Source organism: Podarcis liolepis (assembly GCF_965112155.1).
Source record: "Podarcis liolepis genome assembly, chromosome: 9".
Classification (NCBI taxonomy): Eukaryota; Metazoa; Chordata; class Lepidosauria; order Squamata; family Lacertidae; genus Podarcis; species Podarcis liolepis.
Genome location: NC_139564.1, coordinates 73,639,067 through 73,665,817, shown reverse-complemented (window position 1 = coordinate 73,665,817; position 26,751 = coordinate 73,639,067). Strand labels below are relative to the sequence as shown.

General features: G+C 42.4%; 1 protein-coding gene across 1 annotated transcript; it reads left to right on the top strand.

Annotated features, from left to right (window-relative positions):
- The first annotated feature begins 448 nt into the window (after window positions 1-448).
- On the top strand, window positions 449-24,009 carry NOP14 (NOP14 nucleolar protein). The gene is made up of 18 exons (XM_083460661.1): window positions 449-777; window positions 2,707-2,841; window positions 4,450-4,591; window positions 5,455-5,597; window positions 5,826-5,960; window positions 9,620-9,742; window positions 10,826-10,954; window positions 11,677-11,959; window positions 12,890-13,020; window positions 13,142-13,227; window positions 14,506-14,641; window positions 15,461-15,562; window positions 18,760-18,913; window positions 19,105-19,261; window positions 20,516-20,663; window positions 22,029-22,144; window positions 23,084-23,239; window positions 23,872-24,009. Exons 1-18 carry the CDS (start codon window positions 565-567, stop codon window positions 23,963-23,965), a joined length of 2,583 nt encoding a protein of 860 aa, XP_083316787.1. The 5' UTR covers window positions 449-564; the 3' UTR covers window positions 23,966-24,009.
- Window positions 24,010-26,751: the final 2,742 nt, after the last annotated feature.

Sequence of the window (26,751 nt, the reverse complement as noted above, 5' to 3'; positions counted from 1 at the left end):
CCATGACAACCGGCCTCAGTTTCCTTTGTTTCCAGTCGGCAATTTCAACCACCGCCTAGTGAATAAAGCTAGCCAAGGCCAAGACTATGCGAAGAGGGCTGCGCAGGCCCTTTATTTATAGCCCAGGTGCGGACGAAAGTGACGCCAGTCTGAAGCAGTTGGCCCCGCCCTGGGGGCGGCCCTCCACAACAGCCCCGCTGCGATTGGTCCATTTGCAGGCCGGTTACGATCCTCCCAGCGCCGCCGCGGGATTGCGTAGGCGACACAGTGCCAGGCCTAACTCCGCCCGCCAGCAGGGGGCGAACGGACTCCCGAAACCCAGTCGCGGAGAATGAAGCGGCGGGGAAGCCGTAAAGACCCCTGCGCGAGGCATTCTGGGATGCGTCCTTCCTTTCCGTAAGCGGCTTCCCGACTCTACGGTCCGTTTCCGCCGGAAGAGAGATCTCGCGACACTAGAGAGCGAGAGTTATCGCGACGTGAGCTGCTGGCTTCCGGGGCTCGTGGAGTCGCGTGAGCTCCGTCGACGGGAGAGAACTGAGGGAGCGCCGCTCCGTGTGAGACGCGATGGGCAAAGCGGGCAAGCGGAAGGGGGCCGGTGGTGGCGCCGCGGCGAGGCGGGCTCAGGGCCTCCCCGCCGCCGCCGCCGCTGCTGCCCCCTCGGTGTCGAGCAACCCCTTCGAGGTGAAGGTCAACAGGCAGAAGTTCCACATCCTGGGCAGGAAGACGAGGCACGACGTGGGGCTGCCGGGCGTCACGCGCTCCAAGGCCCACAGGAAGGTGAGCCCTTGGCTGCCGCCGGAGAAACGGGGCTCCTCTTGTCGTGACTACCATGATGATGATTTATTATTAAAACTGTTCGTCGCTTTATTTTGGCCGTTGCAGCCCGAAGCGACTGACAAACAAAACCCCCCCACAGAGATACGTTAAGACCGGGGATGGGGGAGAAAGATAACATTAAAGATAAACCGCCCACTTCTAAAAGGTCACAGATTGTATAATCGACCTAAGGCCTGTTTACAGAGAAATGTTTTCGCCAGGCACCTAAAGGGTTATTATGAAGATCCTACCTGGGAAGGGCTTTCCACAAACTGGGAGCCACCACAGAAAAGGCCTGCTGTCTTGCTGCCACCTTCTAGACCTCTGGTGGAGGAGGCTTATGGAGAAAGGCAGATGGTGTGGAGAGGCGGCCCTGAGCATGTGCCTCTCAGCACAATAAAACCTACCAACCCAATAAAGCAAAACAGCTAGTAAAGCCACATTGAATTGTATTCGGAACCCACTAGGTATGCTGTAAAATAGCGCATGTTTCACATTGTGCCTCTTCATAATGCTAGTTCGATACATACCTTGTTTGTCTTCTGCCATTCCACAATTCACAACACGTTACAAGTGGCTTACAACTTGAAAAAATACATAGTTACAAATGTCACAAAGGTAGGCATAAGCATAGATTAAAAAGTGCACAGCTAAATTGTTCAATTTCCACATCAATCAAAATAAGATCTAAGAGATACAAAAGTAATATCCCTAGCAGCAACAAAACTCCTAAACAACACCCCAGCCTCAAAGTGTTCAGCAGCCTCATCTTTCATAACTGGTCAGGGGCCCATCCCTCCCAGGTAGTAGTTCCACAAAGACTGCACTCACCTACAAGATCACCTGCATTTAGATGGCAAGAGAATGACTGTGCCTGGAGACTGTGCTGGCTAGGAATGCATGAGGCGTAGATTGTGCTCTTGCTAAATGCATGCTAGGAAATGGGGCCAGACAGTTTTGCAACTTCCCATGTCGTGGTATGATATGGGATACAAATCTTTCAAAGGCAGCTTACAAATGACATTAAATTAATTTTAGCAAACACTATAAATAATATTGGCATGCTAAAAAAAAACCATCATGACCTTTGCCATAAGGCAGTTGGTGAAAGAAAGGGGGGGTTTGGGGAGCCTAGCTAAAGCAGGCTTTGTAGTAGTCTTTATCTGCCTTCCTTAACCTGGAATCCTTTTCAGAGGACAGTTGGTGGAAAGTGAACTGGTGGGGAGATGGGGCATGTCTAAAAGCAAATTCATATGAGCTAAAGGTAAGAATAGCTCATGTGTAATATTTCCTAACTAGGTAAAGGTAAAGGGATCCCTGACCATTAGGTCCAGTCGTGACCGACTCTGGGGTTGCGGCACTCATGTCGCTTTATTGGCCGAGGGAGCTGGCGCACAGCTTCCGGGTCATTCGGCCAGCATGACTAAGCCGCTTCTGGAGAACCAGAGCAGCGCATGGAAGTGCAGTTTACCTTCCCGCTGGAGCGGTACCTATTTATCTACTTGCACTTTGACGTGCTTTTGAACTGATAGGTTGGCAGGAGCAGGGACTGAGGGACGGGAGCTCACCTCGTCATGGGGATTCGAACCGCCGACCTTCCGATTGGCAAGTCCTAGGCTCTGTGGTTTAACCCACAGCGCCACCCACGTCCCTGTTTCCTAACTATGCATCACCTAATTTTGCGTCTTGGTCAAGAGGATAATTCAGGCGGGGGGGGGGGGATGTGAGAACTAAAAACCAGCAGGTGAGCAGCTAAAAAGCCCGAAAACATTGGTAGCATTGTAAATTAATAATATATGGTTTGTAACATGTTTGGCTATTGCTTATTGGTGCCCTGTTTGAGTAATATTTGTTTCTGCCTTAATATATTGTGGCATTTTGCTTTTTCAGCGTATTCAGACTTTGCAGAAAGAATACAAAGAAAAGGAAAAATCTAATGTCTTTAAAGACAAACGTTTTGGGGAATATGATACCAAAATAAGTCCAGAAGAAAAAATGATGAAGAGGTTTGCTTTGGAACAACAGGTAATAATGAAAATAATTTCAGAAAGTGACATAGCAACTCTTTAGAAGTTTCCTGTTCTCTTATAAATAAATATTAAATTGAACAAACATTTGACCTGTATTTTTATCAAGTAATAGTATATGCAAAGTTGAGGATAAGTTCTACCTTAATTCCACATTTTACTAAGATCAGTTTTTTCCACTTCTCCAAGAGGTTTGTAGTTCCCTTTCTCTCTTACCAAACAGAATTTCCAGTAACTTTAAACTGTGATCCTATGCACAGTTGATTGAAAGTAAGTCTTATTGTTCTAAAATGTATTTATTTCCAACTAAAGATGTGTAAGAGTTGCCTGTTAGCAGCATGTTGGAGAGTTGTTGCTAAAACATTTTGGCAGTGTTGTATCTGCTTTTATAAATTGCTTGGGATTATAAGCAATTGTTCACCAACTCCAAAATATATTTTAAGGGCAGTGTTGAAAAGTAGGCTGCTAGTTTAGCACGTAAGGCCAGCTGGTCATTACTTCTATCATGTGAGAAGGGCGGCATGAGCAAGGTGATAATGAAGACAACATGGAATAGGTGGGGGATTGGTAGGCAGAGTAGCATCTATAGAAGGAAGAAACAAGGGAAGAGTTGGAAGCTGGGACGTGGCTCTTGGTGTTCAGGTAGACAATGGTTAAGCCATCTGAAAGTTTGCTTTCTCTGCAGCAATGTGGTTTTATCATTTATTTATTCTGCAGAATTTTGTTGGGTCTATCTAGCAAATGCCGTATGTAAATTACACATCTAAGTTTCCTGCTGCGGGAAAGGATAATAGGAAAAGCAGAAGTTACAAGCTTTGAAATATAAAAAGTGTGTTTTATGAATTGTGTATTGGGCCATTTTACAAGGGTCATTATTGTTGTTATAGTTATACAAAAAAGAAAAGCATAATTTCCACCAAATCATATTTCAGTTAAATAATGAATATGATCTTACATCATTGTTAAATTTGGTGTGTGTCCCCCCCACACACACACCCAAAAAAGTTGCCTGTCTCTCAAAACCTGTTTTCGTAGACTCCATTGTCCCTCAGTCATAGTGCATTTATATGTAATTGCCATATCCCAGATTCTGTAAAGCCATTCAGAGGGGAGGAAATCTCCCATCGCCTATACAGTCATACCTTGAGCTGAATGTGCTTCGGATTGAGCTCGTTCGAATTGCGCTCCGCGGCAACCTGGAAGTAATGGAGCACATTACTTCTGGGTTTCGCCGCTCGCGCATGTGCAGACGCTCAAAATGACGTCATGTGCTGAAGCGGAGAAACGCGATGCGCCGTCCCATCTTGCATTCCGTTTGGGATGCAAACGGGGCTCTGGAACGGATCCCATTCGCATCCCATGGTACCAGTGTATGTTGACTTTGACATTTTAGCTGAAGTCAGGAATGTAATTTTCTACATTTACTCTCTACACACCCTTCTAAATAGAGAGCTACTTTCTCTTGATTCCAGGCCTTACCCAGAAGTCTAAGCTTCTTTGCTTAACCAAAGTATAGGCACAATATTGCTATGTCTTGACAGTGTGGATAGGAATTAACATTTTACCAACGATCACAAAAAACACTTACTGATTTGTTTTGTTACAGAAAAATTATGAAAAGAAAAATATATATAATCTCAATGAAGATGAAGATTTAACCCACTATGGCCATTCTCTAGCAGACATTGAAAAATGTAATGATACTATTGATAGTGACAGCGACACTGAAGAAAGAGGAATACTCTCAGGTAAGAAGAGTCAAAAAGGCAGAGTGGTACATATGTCCTACTATACGGCAATTGTGTGTTACATAAGGCACCACATTTTCTATTTATTGCAATGGTGGAGCTTTTCAGATGCAAGTAGCTACAGTTATCCGAAAGTGTGATGGAACATGAAACTAAAATTTGGCACATGTTCTAATTTTATACCCATACAGTCGTGCCTTGGTTCCCGAATGCCTTGGGAGTCAAACGTTCCAGCTCCCAAATGATCGAAAACCGGAAGTGAGTGTTCCGGTTTTCAAACCTTTTTTGGAAGCCGGGCTTCCGTGCCTTCTGATTGGCTGCAGGAGCTTCCTGCAGGCAATCAGAAGCCACGCTTTGGAAGCTGAACGTTTCGGAAGTCGGAACGGATTCTGTTCAACTTCCGAGGTACGACTGTATTTAAGACTCTACTTTCAGAAGTTAAAATTATAGTGTGTTAGCTAACGTAAGTCATACTTTGAGTAGATCCATTGAAACCAATAGGCTTTAAGTCCATTGATTTCAGTGGGTCTACTTTGACTAGGAGTAATGACAGCTATGATTTAAAATGTGCTGTTTATTTCATTTAACACAGTCTCTAGAGTTGGAGAAATGTTTTGATATGCCACCCCGAGAGATGCCATGTAAAACTCCTCAGTGTTTCCTAGGACATGGAAAAAAAGATTCTTTGGTTCTTAACAAACATTGCTAGCTTAGTTGGTACTTTTGCAGTGGAATTCTAACCATGTTTGCTCAGATGTAATTACGCACTATTGAATTCAGTAGAGCTGCTTCTCCAATAAATGGGGTTAGGACTGAAGCCACATTTGACCTTTTCCTAAGCAGCTTCCTTCTTTCATCTCTAGCGGAATTAACAGCTGCTCACTTTGGAGGTGGTGGACTTCTCTGTAAGAAAGCCACCACAGGGAAGGAAAGCGAAGAAGATAAAAAACCTAAGTCACGGAAGGAACTCATTGAAGAAATGATAGCAAAATCCAAACTGGAAAAGGTAAACTCCGGGTTTCTTGTACTAAATTTGAATTCATTTGAAATTAAAAAATGAAATAAAACAATGTTAACCAATATTTGCTATTTTCTGTGAGATACAGTGTTCAATTTGGTTCTGTTTTGGCTGTGTGCAATTTCAGTTTCTCTTTGTTTTCAAGAGAGGAGTTTGCACATTAAAGGCTAGTTGCATGATAGACCGTTTCCCACAATTGTTCTTTTTTCTGTTTAGAGGGAGCGACAAACGCAGAGGGAAAATACATTGGAGCTTACAGAAAAACTCAACAGTGATTGGAAGGAGGTTCAAGCCTTTCTGTTCCACAAGACCCCCAAGTCGGAGAGACAAGATCAAGAGGCAAAGCCCAAGGTAAGCCTTATTTTACTTGCTATCCAGTTTTACTTCAAATAGTATTCTGCCTGTTAGTGGTACAAATTCCTGTATGGAATTAAGGAGAAAAACTGAAACTTTGTGAATTTTAGTGATGTTCTCTTAGCGTGCTTCCCTGCTCTTAACGTCCTGTGCATTTAGGTGATAGTCTAGATTCTGCTTTGCCACATCCTCCTCTCTCCAGACTCCATAACTCTGGACAGAAGTGGATCTCCCTTATTTATCTAAGTTTTACTCTTATTCAGTCAAAAATTATAAATTATATGGCTGATTTTTTAAAAGACAGTCTCTGCCCTCAGGATTACAATCTAAAACACACACACAATTATAACCAACTGGCATGGAAACAGTTCAAGTACCCTGATGGAATGGCAGTTGCTAGGTGACAGTAGATGGATAGTCAGAGGCATCTGGTGTGTCAGCTAATGGAATAGCCCACACTCCCTTCTCTGAAATTCCAAGTGTTAAGCTACATGTCTCTGAAGGCATCCAGCCTGTTACAGATAAAATCAAGTGTTTGTTCTTGTGTCCTTCAAAAAAAGTGAAGAGAGCAGGCCACCAACTTGTTCATTCTTGTAGATAATTCTCAACTGTTTCAGTGGTGGATGTGTAAGTAGGTAAACTTGCAATCTGATCCGCACCTAGTAAGTCCCATTGAACACAAAGGGGTTTATTTCCGCATAGACATGTTTAGGATTCCATTGTAAACTAATGAGGTTTTCGTGAGCCCTGTCTGGGTCTAGGCAGTCATTTGCAGTGTCATATGTACATTGCCTTAGATTCCATAACAGAAGATAGGTGAGAATTAAATGTAAGAAAATTTGTAATGTTGTTCTAATGCTTCCAGGTTTGGGAGTTACTTAAAATAGACGTTAATGAAATACTTAAAGGTTTTTAATGCAAACTTTTATACCAAAGAAATGGAAGTTGCTCCCAGTTCCATTCACCACACAGAGAAAGGTTCAAATAGTTTACTGTTGCAGAAGATAAGGCTCAGTAAACCAGTTCTGGACATAGATATATACAGCTTGTAGGCTTTATATATACAGATATATGCAAGTACAGAATATTCCCGTTGCTCTAAATAAATTCAGTAATTCAATATGTAACACTGGACAAAAGTAACATTGACTAACAGACTAACTGGAGGCGGTTGGAGGATGGATGGCGGCTAATGGATTGAAGTTGAATCCTGACAAGACAGAAGTACTGTTTTGGGGGGACAGGGGGTGGGCTGGTGTGGAGGACTCCCTGGTCCTGAATAGGGTAACTGTGCCCCTGAAGGACCAGGTGCGAAGCCTGGGAGTCATTTTGGACTCACAGCTGTCCATGGAGGCGCAGGTCAATTCTGTATCCAGGGCAGCTGTCTACCAACTCAACCTGGTACGCAGGCTGAGACCCTATCTGACCACGGACTGTCTTGCCAGAGTGGTGCATGCTCTGGTTATCTCCCGCTTGGACTACTGCAATGCGCTCTACGTGGGGCTACCTTTGAAGGTGACTCGGAAACTACAGCTAATCCAGAATGCGGCAGCTAGACTGGTGACTGGGGGCGGCTGCCGAGACCACATAACACCGGTCTTGAAAGACCTACATTGGCTCCCAGTATGTTTCCGAGCGCAATTCAAAGTGCTGGTGTTGACCTTTAAAGCCCTAAACGGCTTCGACCCAGTATACCTGAAGGAGCGTCTCCACCCCCATCGTTCTGCCCGGACGCTGAGGTCCAGCGCCGAGGGCCTTCTGGCGGTTCCCTCATTGCGAAAAGCAAAGCTACAGGGAACCAGGCAGAGGGCCTTTTCGGTAGTGGCGCCCGCCCTGTGGAACGCCCTCCCATCAGATGTCAAAATGATAAACAACTACCTACAGATGTAAGAACTTGGTAGAAAAAGATACCCCATTGTGGCTGTCACCCATAGATATTCTAGCAATCAAAAAATTAAATATGGAAGGTAAAAGGTGGACATACGCCGACCTTTTGAAAAGATCTGAGAGAGGATGGGAAATTAGACCCTACGATGAGCTAAAAGACAAACTATTGGGGTGGATACATTTCCACCAAATTAATTCTCTATGGAACGAACATAAAAAAGTCGGCATGAGTAAGAACAAGTCCAAATTCCAGTTAGAAATAATAGAAGGGAAGTCTAAACTCTTAACCAAAATGTATAACCAACTATTAGATTGGGATACTAAGGATGAGGAAATCAAAGAGGTTATGATCAAGTGGGCTATAGATTTAGGACACCCCCTAGACTATGAAAAATGGAAAAAACTATGGAATAAGGATATGAAATTTTCAGCATGTGTCGGTCTCCGAGAAAATATGGAAAAGATGATGTACCGCTGGTACATCACCCCAACAAAATTAGCTAAAATGTATAAAACCGGAGATAAGACCTGCTGGAAATGCAAAAAGAAAGAGGGAGATTTCCTCCATATGTGGTGGTCCTGCGATGAAGTAAAGAAGTTCTGGGGCGCCGTCTACGATGAATTAAAAAAGATCCTAAAGTATACCTTCCCAAAAAAACCTGAGGCGTTCCTTTTGGGAATGGTGGGGAACGAGATCAATAACGATGACCAAACCCTATTCCAGTATGCGACAGTAGCCGCTAGGATATTGTTAGCGCAGAATTGGAAAAAACCCAGCATTCCAACAATCAAGGATTGGCAAACCAAGTTAATTGAATATACTGATTTGGCAATAATGACTCAGAAGATAAGGCAACAGAAAAATACTAAATTTATTAACGACTGGAATAAATTCTTTTCATACATGGAGATGATATCAGGAAATTTCAAAATCACAGTAGGTATAATATAAAAACCGTGAGGTAGATTATGCGGATTAACAAAAGATACTGCTGTACATATTGTTGAGATATAGGTCACGTCGTGGTGGTGGGAAGTCAAATAATACATAAGATTGTATATTGATGTTTGTATTTTCTTACTTTTTTTGTTTTGTTTTGTTAACAAGGTATATGTGTTTTTAGATGTTGGACTATAATAAAAAATTTTAACACAAAAAAAAAAAATGATAAACAACTACCTGACATTCAGAAGACATCTTAAGGCAGCCCTGTTCAGGGAAGTTTTTAATGTATGATATTTTAGTGTTTTTTGGTTTCTATGGAAGCCGCCCAGAGTGGCTGGGGAAACCCAGCCAGATGGGCGGGGTACAAATAAATTATTATTATTATTATTATTATTATTATTATTATTATTATTATTATTATTATATAACTGCAGACTAACAGTTGGACACCTGAAACCATTGAATTAGCTGGTACAACATTAATCACAGATATAGTTGTTGCCCTGGGCATTACCATAGCAACTGGCTTGGCTGTCCACGCACCTTGAATTAGCTCATCCATGGGGTAGTTTACACTCATAAAGGAAATTAACCCCTTCTCACGTCCAGTTTCTTCAACACGCTGTTGGGGCTGCCTGCCTCTGAATACCATTTGGGGAGAGCACTGTTTCACTTGGGTCCTGCTCGTGAGTTTCCCACATGTATCTGGTTGGCCACTGTGAGAACATTCTGCTGGACCAGATGGGCCTTTGGCCTGAACCAGCAGGGCTACTCTAAGGTTCCTATTGTAGAGAGTTACTGTTTGTGGTTTTTCCCCCCACAGCCTGATGAATATGATATGATAGTTCGGGAGCTTGGGTTTGAGATGAAGGCACAACCCTCTGGTAGGATGAAAACAGAAGAAGAATTAGCAAAGGAAGAACAAAAGAGACTCCTCCAATTAGAGGTATGGTGTTTGTGTATTGTCTTCCACATAATAATAAACTGTTTTCAGTGACTGTGAATATACAAGATGCCATACATAAATATCCATGAAATATTTTAACTTGAAATAGCTGAAGGACTGTCTCCTACCATATATACCTGCCCAGACCTGGAGAATGCAGTCCTTTCTCTGGGTCCCCCTGCCAGCTGAGGCTGGGCAAGTAACCACTAAACACTTCCAGGCCTCTTAATTCTAGCTTCATTTTTGGTTAGACACTAACTTGGTTTCCCCCCTTTGCTGTTTCTTGAGTTGGTTTTTCCATGGATTTTAGGCATTTTAACGCTGTTTGGTTTTGTTTTATTCTGAGTCCTGAGCACAATTTGAGAGCCAGAGTGCTATGGTGTTTTAGAGTGTTGATTTAGACTTCAGGTTGACCTTAAACCAGTCTAACCTACATCTTAACCACAGGATGGTTATAAGGAGAAAATTGGGGTATTCTGTCCTGAACGTTTTATACAAGATATAAATGTAACCAACAGATTATACATGTTTTATGTTAAATTTGATTCGTGTAGATCTTAATTTATTGGAATAATCAGTTCCAACCTGGCCAAGTTTGTCTGAAAGGCTCTTTCCCCAAACTCTGCCCATCAGCTGACGTTCCTAGCTTATATCAGCTGATGGAGGACTAGTGAAGGTCAGTCCTGTTGCGTCCTCTCCCAGCTTGGTCCCTGCTGGTGAAGCAGACTCCTGCAGCCAGGAGTGAACCTGCTGGGTGCTGCTTCTCCAGTGTGTTCCTGACGAAGCAGTTTCATCCCCACACCCTGCTGGACAGTTTTGACAGGTGGATGGGGATTGTCCACCTGTCAATAACCTGGCATTGTCATGACATTAGAAGCTTGACAGACAGGTTGCTTCATAGAGTGGAGAGAGATAAAAATCTGGCTCACTGTACCAATATTGTTACCCATCACTGACAAATATAAATGCCTCCATGATTCATTGAATGCTTGCACCATTGTAGCAGAATTTTATCATACCTTCTGTGATAAAAAATCAGACTAGCTGTTAATGTTACTGTTCTCAACATATTATACATTGCAGACTGACAGATTACGTCGAATGTGTGGAGATGAGCCTGAGAAAGACAAGAAACCCAAGCACATATCAGCTGACGATTTGGCAGATGGATTCCTCCTTGATAAAGATGACAGGCGTATGCTTTCTTATAAGGTACATGCTTTTTCATTGAGTTTTTAAAGAAGCTGAAACAAAAAGATCACAATCCAGCCATGCCAACCTTGGGAGCAAATTGCAGAGGCCTCAGGGGACATAAATTACTTTGAAGACTAAGTATGTAACATTGCTGGCATGTGAATTAAAATCCCTTGTAGTTGTACAGCTGGTCATGGTGGTGCCCTGGGAAGTCTGCTTTCTCCCTCAGCCTGACACCCTGTATCTTGGATCCATCCCATTCAGTAATACTCCCAGTGGGAGTCATACAGGGATGGTCTGACCAGAGATAGTCTGTGGCTCAAGAGGAATGGAGCCGTTGCTTCTTTTGGGGTAGTGCTCTATTACACCCTAGCAGCTGGACTACTGAATGGAAGCAATAGGGAGAACTGAGATGTTGTTTTGCTGTCAATTTTTTCCTAGTTCATCAGTGTGGTCGTAGACCTGCCCTTTTTGCTATGGACACTTTCTTTATTGTTGGCTGTACTTTTTTTAGCTATGTCAATCTCAACTGCTTCTAGGGAGAGAGTAAGTGGGGAGGCATTTTCTGACCCATACTCTTTGCCAGGTTTTTCTTCTCAAAGGCCTCCCTCCCCATAGTTTGCAAGGAGATCATCCCCAGAATCTCCACCAGTCAAACAAGTAGGAGACTTCGCTGAGAAGCAAACTCTGCTTTAATGCCTAAAGATTGATATATATATATATATCAACCTGTTAAATAGGATGGCAAGCTGAATATTGACGATGATAAGGACGAGGAAGAGAGTGTGGAGAGAGAAGACGGCAGCAGTGATGGAGAGGAGAGTGATGAAGAAGCTGCGACTGGTGCTGATGATATTGACAGCCCCTCTGACGTTGAAACTGAAGAGGAGGTCATGGAGGTAGCCACTGCTAGTGGAGAGCAGAAAAAGGGAAAGAGGGAAGGAAGGAAGAACGAATTGCAAATGAAGAAGCAAGATGCCAAAAGAGAAGCTGCAAAACTGGAGGTGCCATATTTGTTTGCTGGTAGGAAGAAAAACACCTTTATTCAAATTGCATTAGATACTTTCTGTAGGAAAGCACTGCTCCTTGTTCACTGGTAGAAAATAGCGTGGTCTGGTTTTTCAGAAAGAAGAGCACCTAAAACATGATAAAATGATCTCTTGAAAAGTTCAAATCTTAAACAGCATTTACATTGCTGCCTTCTGGTTTAACCACAAAACATGGGGGAAATGTGGGATTTGGCCTATTAGATGCCTGAGAAAGAGGAGGAACAATGGAACTTGTGTCAGAATCGGAGGAAACACCAGGGGCAGGGCTACAAAAGTGAGCTAACTACCACCTTCTGACTACTAAAGCCATCTCTGCACTAGGCTTGTGCTCTCCTGAACCACACCCAGTTGAGTAAACCTCAAAGGGTGTTTCTGTTCTCCCCACGGCCCCACTCTTTCAGTCTGATGCTCTCTGAGTGGGTGGCACTTTTCACAAGCAAAAAATTGAGTGGTAGTTCTCTGAGCTCCTAAAGCTTAAAGCCGTTTTCTATGCATGTTATTAAAATTCCTAAAGTGGTTGGATGCTGCAGTTGCATCACTTAATTTCCAACATTCTCCTGCATAAAGATGATGATGCCATATTAAAACAACCTGGTGAGGAGGAAAAGCAGATGCAGCATGACGGAAAGACTTGGAGGTAGCTGCCCTGGCCTTCATGGTCACCTCTGTTTCTTTGGTTTAGCCAGAGCCAGCCTATTACGGCTCAAGGAGTTATCACACCTTACTAAGCTGTCCAGAGAACAGGAATTCCTGGGCTCCCTATTCTTCAGATTCAGGGCAAAGGCAACTATTGTAGCAGCTTGCTAAAGGACAAATGTTAGTCTTCATTTTGTAATTTCTCTATGGCATATTGTTTGTGCTTTGTTTTTGTAAGATAGCTATACGTTTTTCATTTTTACAATAGCTCCAGAATCTTATGAGCAACTTAAAGCTGAATTGTTGGGAAGAACAACAGAAGAACAACTGCTTGTAATTGAACGGATTCGGAAGTCTAATCACCCAAGCCTTGCAGTGGGAAACAAAGCAAAGTTAGAGGTATGTTTTTGTGATCAGGTACATTATTCACACATCAACTTGGGGGGGGGGTTGCTAATTGAAGGGAACAAAGAACTTTGCATTCCAAAGTTCATTTACTTTTTAAAAACCTATCCTTTAGAAACTGTTTGAATTCCTTCTGGAGTATGTTGGGGAGCTGGCACGTCAGACACCTCCGGAACTGAAAACTGTTGATAAGTTGGTAATGTAAGTATGTTATATTTTTATTTCAATTTAAATTGTCTCCAGCAAACATAAATTTTATTGTATTTGCTGCTCTTTTTGCTGACACAATTTCACTCCCTGTGCTTTGCCTAGCTGTACCAGACCTAAGGTTAGTTTCAGCCAGTTTGTCAACTAGTTTTAAATTTTGGTTTAAAAGATAGGCATGGCTTGCAGCTGTGCAGAATGTAATGCTCTCTGTGTTAGGCTATCCCTCAGCTTGGCCCAGGAACTGCAGCCAATGTAAAATTCGGCTGTTTGACTGTTCACTGAGGCAGAATATTGCCATCATTTTACCCTGCTGTTGAGAATAATGCATTGGCTGCCATTTGGCTACCAGGCTGTGTTCAAGGTGCTGAAACCAGTATACAAAGTCCTAGGCAGCTCAGGACCAGACTCCCTACAAGTCACCCTTTATATGTCCAGATCACTGAGTCTAGACAGTGTAGCAGCTACCTAAATGTTATATAAATGAAATTTGCAATCATTTTATTGCCACCCTGGGCGCCATAGGGAGAAAGGAGAGGATAGAAATAGAATAAATAAATTATGCAAGCGGAGACTATGGTTCCTGGCTGCTACTGGAAGCACTCCTCTCCCCCTGCCCCACTCCAAAAAGTAAAAATCTGAACAGACAAAGGAATTCGCATGCCTCACTGTAATGTGTCATGCCTTTTTGATCTGTAGTACATACTGACCTATGAGGTATTGATGCCCATGTTTTGACAGGTGGTAAATTGTCCCGTTTTCAGACTCTTCTAGTGATAAAGTGCTGTAGACTATGAATATGTCTGTTTTCTAAGTCACTGAGAAATATCTTAACAATTTTGTAGTACGCAGTCTCTGGTTTTATGAGGAAAAACCTATAAATACCTAGTTCTAAGATTTTTTTGAATGAGATGTTTACCAGCTTAGACCTTTAGCTCATAGCTGTCAACTTCTCCCTTTTCTTGCGAGGAATTTCCCTTTAAAAAAAGGGAGATGTTGACAGCTGTGCTCTAGCTCACCAGGAGGTAGGCAATTGTTATACACCTGCCAGTCAGTGAGGTCCAAATGTCCTATACCAGGATGAATAGGTTTGATGAGTTTTAGATGTCCGTTGAGTTCTGCTCATTGACGGTCAATATCATCAACTATGGTATTCTTCTGGATAAGCTGCCTGGGTAGAAATTGGGTGTATTGTTTCAGCTGTTCATTCTTCTTTTGGAATTAAAAGACCATTAAAAATTGTCCTTAAATCTGACTTGATCTTCTTGTTAACAGGCCCTTGTATGATCTCTGCCAAATGTTCCCTAAAGCTGCAAGTAATCATGTTAAACTTGTCCTTCAAGATGCTGCTCATGACATGGAAGAAATTCTAGCAGTGAAAGGTCATGCGGCATTTCCAGGGTTAGATATGGTACGTCTTTATTTATTTATTGCATTTATAGAAAATCTTTCTGCCAATGCACTCAGTACAGCTTTTGGTTGAAAATATTTGTGCTGTGGCTGTCTGGTTGGAACACAGAGCAGGAGCCACCTTGTAAGTTAGTGAGAAGGATACACTAACGTTTTGTTGGAGGTCCTGCCTGAAATATTAAAAGCCTGGTGGAATGGCCGCTGGGGGGGGGGGGACTGTTCTGCCAGATTATGGCTGGGCCAAGCCTAACTGACCAAAACGGCCTGACTGCCTCCCTGTTCCTTCTGACTGAGGAAAGTAGAATGGAGACATGCACAAATTTTATTTGTCAACTGCCCTGAGATCTAGGGGTATAGGGCAGCATACAAATTTAAGAAATAATTTTTAAAATAGTGGTTTCTTAAAAGAAGTTGACTTCTTTTACTGTAATGTGCATAAACATATGGATGTTCTATGGTATAGCGTCTATAGCACATTTACTTGAATGTCCAGTGACTTCAAATGAGTTTAACCCTTATGCACCGTGAAACTTGGGGACATGACAGCTGCTTCTGAGCGACTAGGTCTTATGGTATTTTGGCAATTTATGAAACTGGAACTGCAACGAGCAGGTGTGAAAAACAATTGCTTCACTTTAGCCATTTATTTTCTGCATGGTTACATGGCTGCAGTGATAGGGCACCGGAACCCACAAAAACAACTCAAGCTCCTTGCTGCAAGGGCCGTGCGAAATGGGGCATTAACATCCCCTTAGACAGCTTACTGAGCAGTTGGTAATGTAATTTACCACTGTTACTGACTGAATATTTTTCCTTTCAGCTTATATATTTGAAAATTATTGCAGTACTTTTTCCAACCTCTGATTTCTGGCATCCAGTGGTAACACCATCTTTGGTTTATATGAGCCAGCTACTCACAAAGGTATGTCCGCAATATTGTTAACGACACAGATCTTTCTATAATAACCTAGTTCAAATGTGTAAAGATTTCCATTGAAGCTTCAGTTACGCATCTAAAAGAAGATGGATCCACTTGACTGTATGCAAAGTTACCATCTTTGTAAATGCACTTGACTATATACAGAGGCCATCTGCCTAAAGTTCTTATATCATTCCTTCCTCTTGGGGGACATAATTTGAGGCTGAACTTCCCTGAACACCGTAAGACCTTTCCACTACAGTGGTGCCTCGCAAGACGAAATTAATTCGTTCCGCGAGTTTTTTTGTCTAGCGATTTTTTTGTCTTGCGAAGCACGGTGTCGGAAAAGTTTTGGAAAAGCTTCAAAAATCGCCAAAAAGCTACCACACCGCGTTCTATGAGTTGCTCCTCGAAGTCAAGTCGCAACTGTATTAACGGTGTTAAGAAAAAGGAAACAAACTTGCAAAAAACGCAAGACGTTTTCGTCTTGCGAAGCAAGCCCATAGGGAAATTCGTCTTGCGAAGCAGCTCAAAAACCGCAAAACCCTTTCGTCTAGCGAGTTTTTCGTCTTGCGGGGCACCACTGTACCTGGGTTTAGTGGCCATAGTGGAAAATGGGGTGAATGGTGCAGGGATTGTAATTTTGTGCAGATCTGAACCTGTTCTGAGATAGGTAAATGAGCAAGTGCAGAATGGCAAATTGTAATAACTTCATAGCTATCTCTCTGGATAGTTTTAGGGCCTCAAGTCAGAATGACAGGGCAATCTCTGTGTGTGCATATGTATGGGGAAAGAGACCACTACAATGCAGGATTGTTCCAACCAAGAACGAGGAGTTAAAGCACTTTATAGCATTTATAGCATATGTGTGCCCCTTTATAAAAAAAAACAAAAACAACGATGCGTGCTCGCTACCAGCCCAACTCAGCCAGAAGATCTTCAGACAAATGCAGATCTCTCTTTCCAGGGCTCTTATACCAGACCTGTAGTGTTGCTGTCACAGATCATTCAAGTCCATTCTGCTGAGGTTACACACGTTCCTTTCGATAGCCACATCACCACATAATCAAGTTAAAAAATTTTCCTTCCAGTAGCACCTTAAAGACCAGCTAAGTTAGTTCTTGGTATGAGCTTTCGTGTGCATGCACACTTCTTCAGATACACTGAAACAGAAGTTGCCAGATCCTTCTATATAGTGAGAAGGTGGAGAGGGGTATTACTCAGAAGGGTGGTGGGAATGGGAGATTGGCACACATCCAAGAACAGATCCTCACCAACACACCAACAGAACCTCAACGAGGAACTTTCTCTCTTCTACCTAAAATACACAAACCAGGAAATCCAGGACGCCCCATCATTTCTGCCAATCTCCCATTCCCACCACCCTTCTGAGTAATACCCCTCCCCACCTTCTCACTATATAGAAGGATCTGGCAACTTCTGTTTCAGTGTATCTGAAGAAGTGTGCATGCACACGAAAGCTCATACCAAGAACTAACTTAGTTGGTCTTTAAGGTGCTACTGGAAGGAATTTTTTTTATTTTGACTATGGCAGACCAACACGGCTACCTATCTGTAACTGGACACATAATCAAGTATTAGGGCTTGATTGCCAAGAGTTACTCGATTGCACGTTCTGTACTCTCTGTCTAAAGCTGTGGTGTACTGTCTCATCTTCCTTCATAACTTTCCAAGGCTGCAAAATTGCCTTCCTCTTGTGCATGTATGGGCAGTGAACCATTACGCATGTTCTGTTCCCACCCCCGCATGTCAGTGAGCCGCATATAAGTGCACCACAGCCTGTTCCCCTTCCAGGTCCAAAAGGACCCACATGTTGGCGATTGCACATTGGATGTGGCTAAAATGGTTGCCTCCTGTACAGAAATTGTAGACTGCCTTTTGGCAGGGGGTTTCCACCCAGCTGTCAATTCCAAGTTACCGGATCTTTCGCTCTATAAGACGCACCAGACCATAAGACGCACCTAGGAAAACGAAGAAAAAAATATTCTGAATCTCAGAAGCCAGAACAGCAAGAGGGATTGCTGCGCAGTGAAAGCAGCGATCCCTCTTGCTGTTCTGGCTTCTGGGATAGCTGCGCAGCCTGCATTCGCTCCATAAGATGCACACACATTTCCCCTTACTTTTTAGGAGGGAAAAAGTGAGTCTTATAGAGCGAAAAATACGGTACATGTGAAAGCAGTCTTGGCTTCTAGTAGACCTTGGAACTTTTATTTTTCAGGACTTATTTTGTAAAGGTGGACATTAATATGGTCCAACAAGAGTTGGGATACATTTTATAATTTAATGGTTTTCAACTTTTCTTTCTGTTCAGGGCTACATTTCCTCAGTGTTTCTGCCAACCACCTTCTCTTTCACTCTTCCCTCTATATGAAATGATTGCAAGGCAACGGGATTCAATTGTTTTTCTGTTCCTCCATATCCCTCTCTTGCTGTGTAAGATTCTCTTCACTACTCCCCTTCTGAGGTTTTTCACCCTTCCATCCCCGTTCTGCTTGGTGAAACTAAAAACATTCCCTGACCTTTTATCATACTTTGCCCTCTTCTTCCCTGCCAACACTCCCCCCCCCCAAAAAAAACACCCTGTGAGGTTCTCTTCAATAGACAGACGAAGAAGGGGCCGGGTGCTTAGTCCCTTCTCCAGCAGTCTGCTGCACTTCCATGCTGGCTTTGGAGGAAGATTAGCCCATCTCTCTGCAGCCAGCGCAAACACCAAGGGAGTTCCCAGAGGCGGAACTCTTCCTTCCTCCTTCTCTTGAATGAAGTGAAGCGCCTCTCCCCTTGCAGCCAGCTCAAACACCGGAGGCTGGGACTTCCCGACCTCAGTTTCAATACATTGCAGTGGGTTCCAGAACTTTTTCATTGAATGCTTCTTAACCTCCAGGAAGGCAAGGAATCAAAGCACATTCAAAGAAATGTATTAAAGCAATTAAAAGCAACCTCCGGTTACATATCCTTTGGGATACGTACATGGCAAACCCAGAAGTATTTTTCCAGGTTTCGCCGCATGCGCAGAAGCAGCACCCCCGGTTGTGAATTCCTCAGGATGCGACCAGAGCTCCGGAACGAATCCTGTATGCAACTGGTGATACCACTGTACTGATAACCTGCTAATTGAGACTAATTAGAATAAATAGTTGGTTTTCTGTGTTTGATAATTGTGTGTGCTATTTTTTCTTTAGTGCACAGTAACAACAGTGCAAGATGTTGTTAAAGGATTGTTCGTGTGCTGTCTCTTCCTAGAATATATATCCTTATCTCGAAGATTCATCCCAGAACTTGTCAATTTTCTCCTGGGAGTTCTTTACATGGCTATGCCAAACAAAGAAGTTCAAGGTATGGTTACTGGGGAGAATAGGCATATATGTTTTTTCTCTCCCCCCCCCCCCTTCTGAGTCTACTTGGTTTAGTGCATCAGAACATTTTTAGAATTCCGTGATTCTGTCTCTTACTATTTTGAAATTTACCATACCGTAAGATATTCAGCAATATTAAAACTAATCTCTGAGTGTGTTCTTCTCTTCCAGGTTATACCTTGGTACATCCTTTTGCGTCACTAGGAAAACGCTCAGACTTGCTTGTTGTCACTGACAAAGCAGATGCAAATACCTGGCAAAAACAACATCTTCCACTCCATATTATAACTAGATCTAAAGACGACAGAACAGGCATGAATCATCTGCGGTATGCTAGAATGTGTTTAGAATGTGTTCCTGCTGATATAGATCCAGTGCATAAATACTTAGTATAAAAGAACTGTCTTTTGTGTCCCTTAGCAACAGACACAGAATCATATTGTGGGCAAAATATTTCACCTTGCCTTTAGGAAATTGGTTAGTGGTAGCTGACTAAACTACTATGAAGCACTCCACAATCAAGCAAATCAGAATAAATAGTCCTTTCATAGTCTTCAGTGGCCAGAGAGTGCAGCCTTGCAGCGGTTGGAGAGTAAAAGGTGTCTGCAGATGAATTGCTGCTTCAGGAAAGCTTTAGGTGTGCTCCGGACAGCTTCAGTCCTATTTTTCACAGACACATACGTGTTTGAAGGACTTCAGAGTCCATCTTGTCCAGCCCCTGTGCCAACTGCAGGAAATGTGGGGCAGGAAGTTCCATGGGGACATCCCTTGGGGATGATGTGTGCAGACCCAGAAACAGGACTGCAGGTGTGATGAGGAACAACCACCACACGTAATTTCTTCTTCCTGCTGACCTCAGCCTTCCCGTGATAAAGATGTAGAAGATGTAAACTTTGATAGCAAGGGGCAAGCAGTCCTACACTAATCCTTAGAGTCCCTAAGACCCAGGGAGGTGGAGTGAAATGTAATGTGATAATAGTGTAAATAGACCTGATAAAGCATGGAGTTTGTATGTAAGGGCTTACTGGCACAAGCTCACTGCAAGATTGTGGGCCAGTCACTGCCTTTTAGCATGCCCACAGAGGGCATGTATGCCCAACAGGGCTCATTGGCTGAAGAACAGAAATTTAAAAGTAGCAGTGTTCATTTTTGTCTCTCCATACCAGTCAGGCAGCTCTGAGCACTTCCAAGACTTTACACTGGGTTGGGGAAACCGTCAACAGAACTGCTTTGCACACCAGCAGTGTGGAGTGCAAGAAAATGCTTCACTTTGGGAACATTTGCCTGTAATTGTGCTACGGCTTTTCTCAGCTAATTGTGGGGCAAAAGTAGATCTTTTAACTGTTCCAAATTCTTCATTAAAATTGCAATGCCAGTTTTGTCATTTAAGCAGTGGCAAAGTTTTTATCGGTGGTTGCAAGAACAAATGAGCCCTATATTCTAAACAAAATGCTTGATTAACCTGGAGGTAGGCTGTATGAACTGTGTATTGATTTGTAATGTTTTGTTGGGTCTCTGGACCGTCATAAAGGTTGTTGTTGTTGTTAAGCTTTTGATATGGCAACTACCAATTGTTTTACAGGTTATCATGCTTAGACCTGTGCCTGGACCTGGTTAAGAGATGTGCAGTTACGTATGGATCACTTCCATCATTCAGTGAAATAATGCGGCCCATCCAAACGCTGCTTAGGACACAGATGCCAATGATTAGGTACCCTCACCACCTGCAGGTAAAACATGCTGCCGCCTCACTGAGTTTCAGTCTGTGAAGCATTCTGTGGGGCAAACACCCAATAGAAACATTTGTGGTACCTTCAAAGATTGTACACTCAGTCCTTTCATTTGCTAGACATCTCAAAAATTGTCAGTGTGGAAAGGCAAACTGCTTGACAGAATTTCTGAGAGCAAGTGACCAAACTAATAATCAAAGTGGGCTTTTTCTTAGCAGCTTTAGAATTCGGAGGGGAGGTTCTGTGCAACTCCTTCATTCCATAGTTGCTGATCGAACTACAATCAGTGAACTTGTCTAATCCTCCTTAAAGGGTCTGAGCTATTGACCATCACTGCACTGTGTGGCAATGAATTCCATTGGTCAGTTATGTGTTGTGTAAAGGATTTTATCTTGTCTGACCTGGATTTTGTCAGTCAGTTTCATTGTGTGACCCCAGGTTCTTGTATTATGAGAGGGAGAAATACTTTCTCCACACCATATATAAGTTCTGTGAATCTCTCCCTCCCCTTTAGTCCTCCCCCTATTAGCAAAAGCTCCAAACTCTTTAGCCTGCCCTTTTGAGAGGTGGTATTCCATCTTCTGGACTACTTTGGTTGCCCTTTCCTATGCTTTTTCCACCTCTGATACAATGCCCTTTTAGAGGTGGGATAATCAGAACTGTGTGTGGTATTTCAAATGCATTACACCACAGATGAATGTAAAATCAGCATGCTGAAAAGGCAAATACCGTGCTAAAAATTTGTTAGTTTGCACACTAAGTTACCTTTCTCATGGCGCTATCTTCCACTATTTAGTCACTGACAATTTTGATCGACTCACACTGTTGGAAAGTTAGCCTTTTGACCCAGTCTCTAACACTTTGCACATATTTATACTGAACTACATTTGCCGGGTTGTTGCCAATTCTCAGAGTTTGGAGAGATCTGCTTTGAGATCTTTTCAGTCCACTTGGATTTTCACATCTTGATTAATTAGGTGCCATCTACAAACTTGGCTGCCTCTTTGACTGCCTGACACCAGCTTGTGTAATGAACCATCAGTAACACTCCAGTACAGACCCCAGCTGCCTGCTTGCTTCCATTGCAAGAATTGTTTGCTCCTACCCTCCGCTTCCAGTTCCTTAGCTGGTTGTTGATCCCTAAAAGGACCTATATCCTCTTATTTCATGACCGCTAAGTTCACATGGGCATCTTTTGCTGGAAGACTTTTATCAAAAACTTTTTTGAAAGCGGCAGGCAAATTCAGATACAATTTCACTAACACTTTTTTGTTAGCATATGTTAACTATATTACAACTGTATCTGTGTATTTGTTTTATTGCATTTTATTCAACGGCCTTTTTAAAGCAGAGTTTCATTTTCAGGAGCTGTTTGACAGTGTTCTGAAACAGCTGGAGAGCAAAGGGCAACATTGTCCCTTGGTGTGTGAAAAGAAAAAGCCAGTGCCTTTGAAGCTGTTCACACCCAAAATAGTGAAAGTGTAAGTAACTCTAGCTCTGGAAGAAATACGGCTGAGGGTCATGTACGGAGATTGCCTGTGTTGCAAATAAAATTTGACACTTTGTATCCATGACAAACCCTGTTCAACAATTGAAGTTTAATTGATAGCTCTGCTTAATGCACATAATTGCTTAGTGTCTATTGCCCCATGTGAAATTAATTCAGGTGATGAGACTAGGAAGAAAAGCTAAAGACATATAGCTAAGGTCCGATGGTTGCATCCTATCTTGAATCATTAATGTTTGAACTGGGAACCATGTGGCTGGTAATAATTATTTTGCCTTGGGTAGCATGAGAATTAACCTCATATTTTGCCTTCCCGCATGGTTTCTCGTGCTTTCAAAGCTGCCAGTGTGGTATGTGATCTAGCCATAGAGCAGCCTCAGTCAAAGTACTTAACCAGTCTACCCTAAGCCTACCTGAGGTGTGCAAAAAACCTAGGGGGGCTTCTGGTAGATATGCACCTATGTATATCAGAGGGTTAGTACACTAGATGCTACTAAAACAGTGCTAGGTAAGGAAAGGGAATTGCAAAGCATTGTGACTTTGCTGCTGCTGCTACTGTGAAACACCAGTTTATTTCTGTAACTTTATTCTAATGCCTTTAATTTACTGGCTTGTAAAAGGCATTTTTAGGGGCTGCATCACCTATTTGCACAACAATTTTGTTAATAGCTGGAAGAAGCTACATAAATTAAAAATAACAGTTTATATATAATGTGGAAATATTTCTGCTGTTTTTTTAACTTCACATATTCTAAACCATATAAAAGTGGATCAGATTATTATGCTATGAAATTAATTTGCTGTGGCAATGATTTCCTCAATATGTGTGCAGTGTTGGTGATCCTGATGCAAAAAAGTTCCAGTTAAGTCCAGCAGAAAAGTATGTTTGAGATAATGTACTTTATAATTTCAGCCTGGAATTTGGAAGAAAACAAGAAAGCAATAAGAAAGAGCAGGAAAGAAAACGGCTAATTCATAAGCACAAACGTGAATTTAAGGGAGCTGTTCGTGAGATCCGCAAAGATAACCAATTCCTTGCTAGAATGCAGCTTGCAGAAACCATGGAAAGGTAATGCATATATTCTTTTAAATTTAAATTTGGTTTAAATTTGTTATCCTTGAGATAACTGAGAGATAGCAGTAAGATGATCTATTGCAATGGTTTTAATGTAGAAATAGACCAGATTTCAGATGAAATCTAACCCTTCATTAGATGGTCTGTATGTTTTATAGTGCAAGATACAAAACTTTTATCAGTTCAGATAATGCCCTATTTATATTTTTCCAGCAATCACTAACTCACAAGGAAGTAACAGACTGCACTAATCCTCATATCTAACATGCAGTCAGGTTCCTTCCTGTTCTGAATCCAGGCTGTTCACCATGGCTGAGGAAGATATATGCACTCAGCCTTTATAGAGCATGGTTTGATCTCTGTCAGGGATATGTTTCCCCGTCTTTGAAGAATCACCTACTGTTATGAATTCTGAAAACATGATGTCATTTGAAAACCAGAAATGTAAGGTGGTCGGGGGGGGGGGGGAACCATTTGGTTCTCATAAATTTTGAAAGGTGGAGGTGATTGGTGCAGATTTCTTATATCCACCAATTCAGTTAAAACTGTATCATAGGTTGTATATATCTCAAAATTTCATTGGACGGGTAGTTCCAAAATAAAAGTAATTTTATTTTAATTTTCAGGGATTCAGAAAGAAAAAGAAAAGTGAAACAACTCTTCAGGAGTCTTGCTCAGCAGGAAGGAGACTGGAAGGCAATGAAAAGAAAAAAGTTTTAAATAAACAGTTTTATATTGTACAGAAGGAAACTAGAGATATTTTACATTTTGTGTTGTGCATCTTATGTGTGGGTATATTACTAAGAGGGGGAAAACACAAACTGCACAGGTAGGCATTTCCTTATAAATGAATGTTCACGTTGAAAAAAAGTATACCAAATGCTGACAGATGTTTATTTAGAAAAAGAATGTGACTTTGGAAGAAGGTATTTGAAAGAAATGTAGAAGATAACCAAACAGGGAATGCAATGTTCTCCTCAATTGGCACTGTTTGTAGATGAGCAGCAAAACCACAGGATATCACTGGAGGGGTTTTTCCTGGGGCAGCAATTGATTATTGGTGTCAGAAGGTATGGTGTCTGGAACTCTTAATTCACTATTGTTTGCCAACAAAATTTGACATGCAGTTGGCCATTCACTTTCTTTATAATATGCCGAAGAATAATGTGATACATTTGTATCCTATGTTTGTGAATATAAATATATGCATAAAATCCCATAAACACACATACAAAAGAGAGACAATTCAACTCCGTCCACCAGACCAAAGCAGCTCTGAAATAACGGTATTTTTTCATAGCATGTGGAACATTTATCCTGGCACTGCAAGCAAGTAGCACACTGGCCTCTGAAGTAATTGGGAATCATTGTAGGCCTTTCCCTTCTAAGCAAGCTCTTGCTAATTAAAACCAAGTAAGTATTGCATATATACTGGCAGTATCCAAGGTTGTACAAACAGCCTCTCATTCCTACAGCATGGCTTGACCTTTCTCTGACACCCCTGTCGCATGAGTGCGTTCCATCTGTGGGAAAGCGTCACTGGCTACATCCCAGTGTCCAGTTGGATCTTGGATTAGCCCACCTTCCAGGGGCCACTTCTGATAGGTATTGGGGGCACCTATACCTGTCAAATCCCCTGATTAATCTGCAGCGATTCCTGCTGAAAAATTCAGTGCCAAAGGCAAGCTGCACTTTTGGCAGCTTCACTCAGCTGGAACCAGTCCCAGTGGGGCTTGCATTTTGTGCCAAATGTAAAAGATGCCGAATTGGTGGTAGAGCATTCCCTTCCTGCGCCTGGTCAGATGGGCAGCATATAAATAATGGATTATTATTATTATTATGTTTAAGGTACAGTTTGGCCAGAGCTGTAGCTGGGGGGAGGGGGGGCAGCCTGGGTTTTTGCACCAGGTGAAGCTTCCAGAGAGCGCTGTAGGAATGAATCCACGTCGGGGTCACCAGATGTAGGAATGAATCCACGACAGACGAGAGAGGCAGGTGTAACATGAGGCGTCTGCCAGGGCGGACCCCGTGAGCCTCTTTTATTGAATATTGCAAACATTGCCACAGGTGGGCCTGTGGCTGATTGGTTGATACATACACAAAGAAACTTGTTGCTGATTGGTTAACATAAGTACAAGGCGGGGATTACATGTGAGAGGTGGGAATTACATATGATCATTTATCACTAATAGATTAAAGGCTGAGAATCGAAGCTGGAACTAGACAGGCATGAAGCCTCCTAATTAAATTATAACTAGAGATTGATATAGCATAAACAATTACTAATGATTGATCATAACATGAAAGAATACAATAATCAAGTTCTGTAGATGTGGTCAGCTAGGCATAAAGAGCAGGTCATGTTGTTTTCCATGAACTTAGGATGACTGAACAAGGAAGGAATGTCTTGGTGTTTGGAACAGCTTTGTACAGTGTGTGCAGAAGCAGGGAAAAGATTATAAGCAAGACTTCCCAGAATGCAAGAGAAAAGGAGCAAGGCTTCCCCATAATGCAACAGTTATAGGCAGAAGGAAAACTTCCCTTTAGAGCGCCATTGAGGCTCCCAGCCTGGCAGCATTTACTGTGGGCTTCAGCCAGAGAGAAAAGGAAAAAGTGAATGGCGTTTCTTGCAAGCGCCTGGCCTTCTCTGTTGCTACCAGAGTGTTCCTTTCAGATCCTTTCCCCTTGAAGTGGAAGCAGGGAGAGGGAGGGAATAGTTGGACTGAAGCTGGTGGCTCTCCCCAGTGAAGCTGAAGATTGGGTCCCCTGTGGTTTTGTAACTCTGAAATTCTGAAGAGGGGGGTGGGGAAGCCTGCCCTCCAAGCAACGTTGAAAAGTGTTTTGTTGCTGTCCACTGCTTGTTCTGCAGTCCAACTCCTGGAAATATACTTTCTCCTTTTTCTTTTTCCACATCTCGGAGATCAATGAAAAGTGATGAAGAGATCAGACTTCCCCATCCTGCCTTTTTTGGGGGGAAACGGGAGCTTTTGTCATGATAAAACAAATGGCAAGTTCACAAGATAAGCATTTTGGAGTATTGCTTGGTTATAATAGGTGGGATGGGGGTGTTTGTTTGGATTTAGATGCTGGCATGTCCAAAGTCTGCCCCCGTGGCAGTTTATTTCCTGGGGGGAAATCCTTAAAAAAGCTCAACAACTTTGGTCGGCCCTTACCTTCATCAAATCTGGCCCTCTTTGAAACAAGTTTGGACACCATTCTAGAGGACAATATACATGTTTACACTATTTGAATACATAAAGAAGGCACTGCTGTAAAATACTTGTACCAAATGAAAGAAATATGATGCTGACATGTGAAGCACTTTGTATTTTGTAATTTTGAAGGAAAATGTAGCCAATCCACTTTATATTGAGTCTTGCACTGTATGTGTCTACTCAGAAGTAAGTTCAATGGAACTTCTTCCCAGGTAACTGGGTAAAAGACTGCAGTATTATACAGTGGTACCTTGGGTTAAGTACTTAATTTGTTCCGGAGGTCCGTTCTTA

Excerpts from the sequence above, each read along its gene's own strand:
- NOP14 (XM_083460661.1), top strand. The coding sequence starts at position 565 with ATGGGCAAAGCGGGCAAGCGGAAGGGGGCCGGTGGTGGCGCCGCGGCG. Across the intron at positions 10,955-11,676 it reads GGCGTATGCTTTCTTATAAG|GATGGCAAGCTGAATATTGA; the intron begins GTACATGCTTTT and ends CCTGTTAAATAG. Across the intron at positions 15,563-18,759 it reads TGAGCCAGCTACTCACAAAG|TGCACAGTAACAACAGTGCA; the intron begins GTATGTCCGCAA and ends TTTTTTCTTTAG.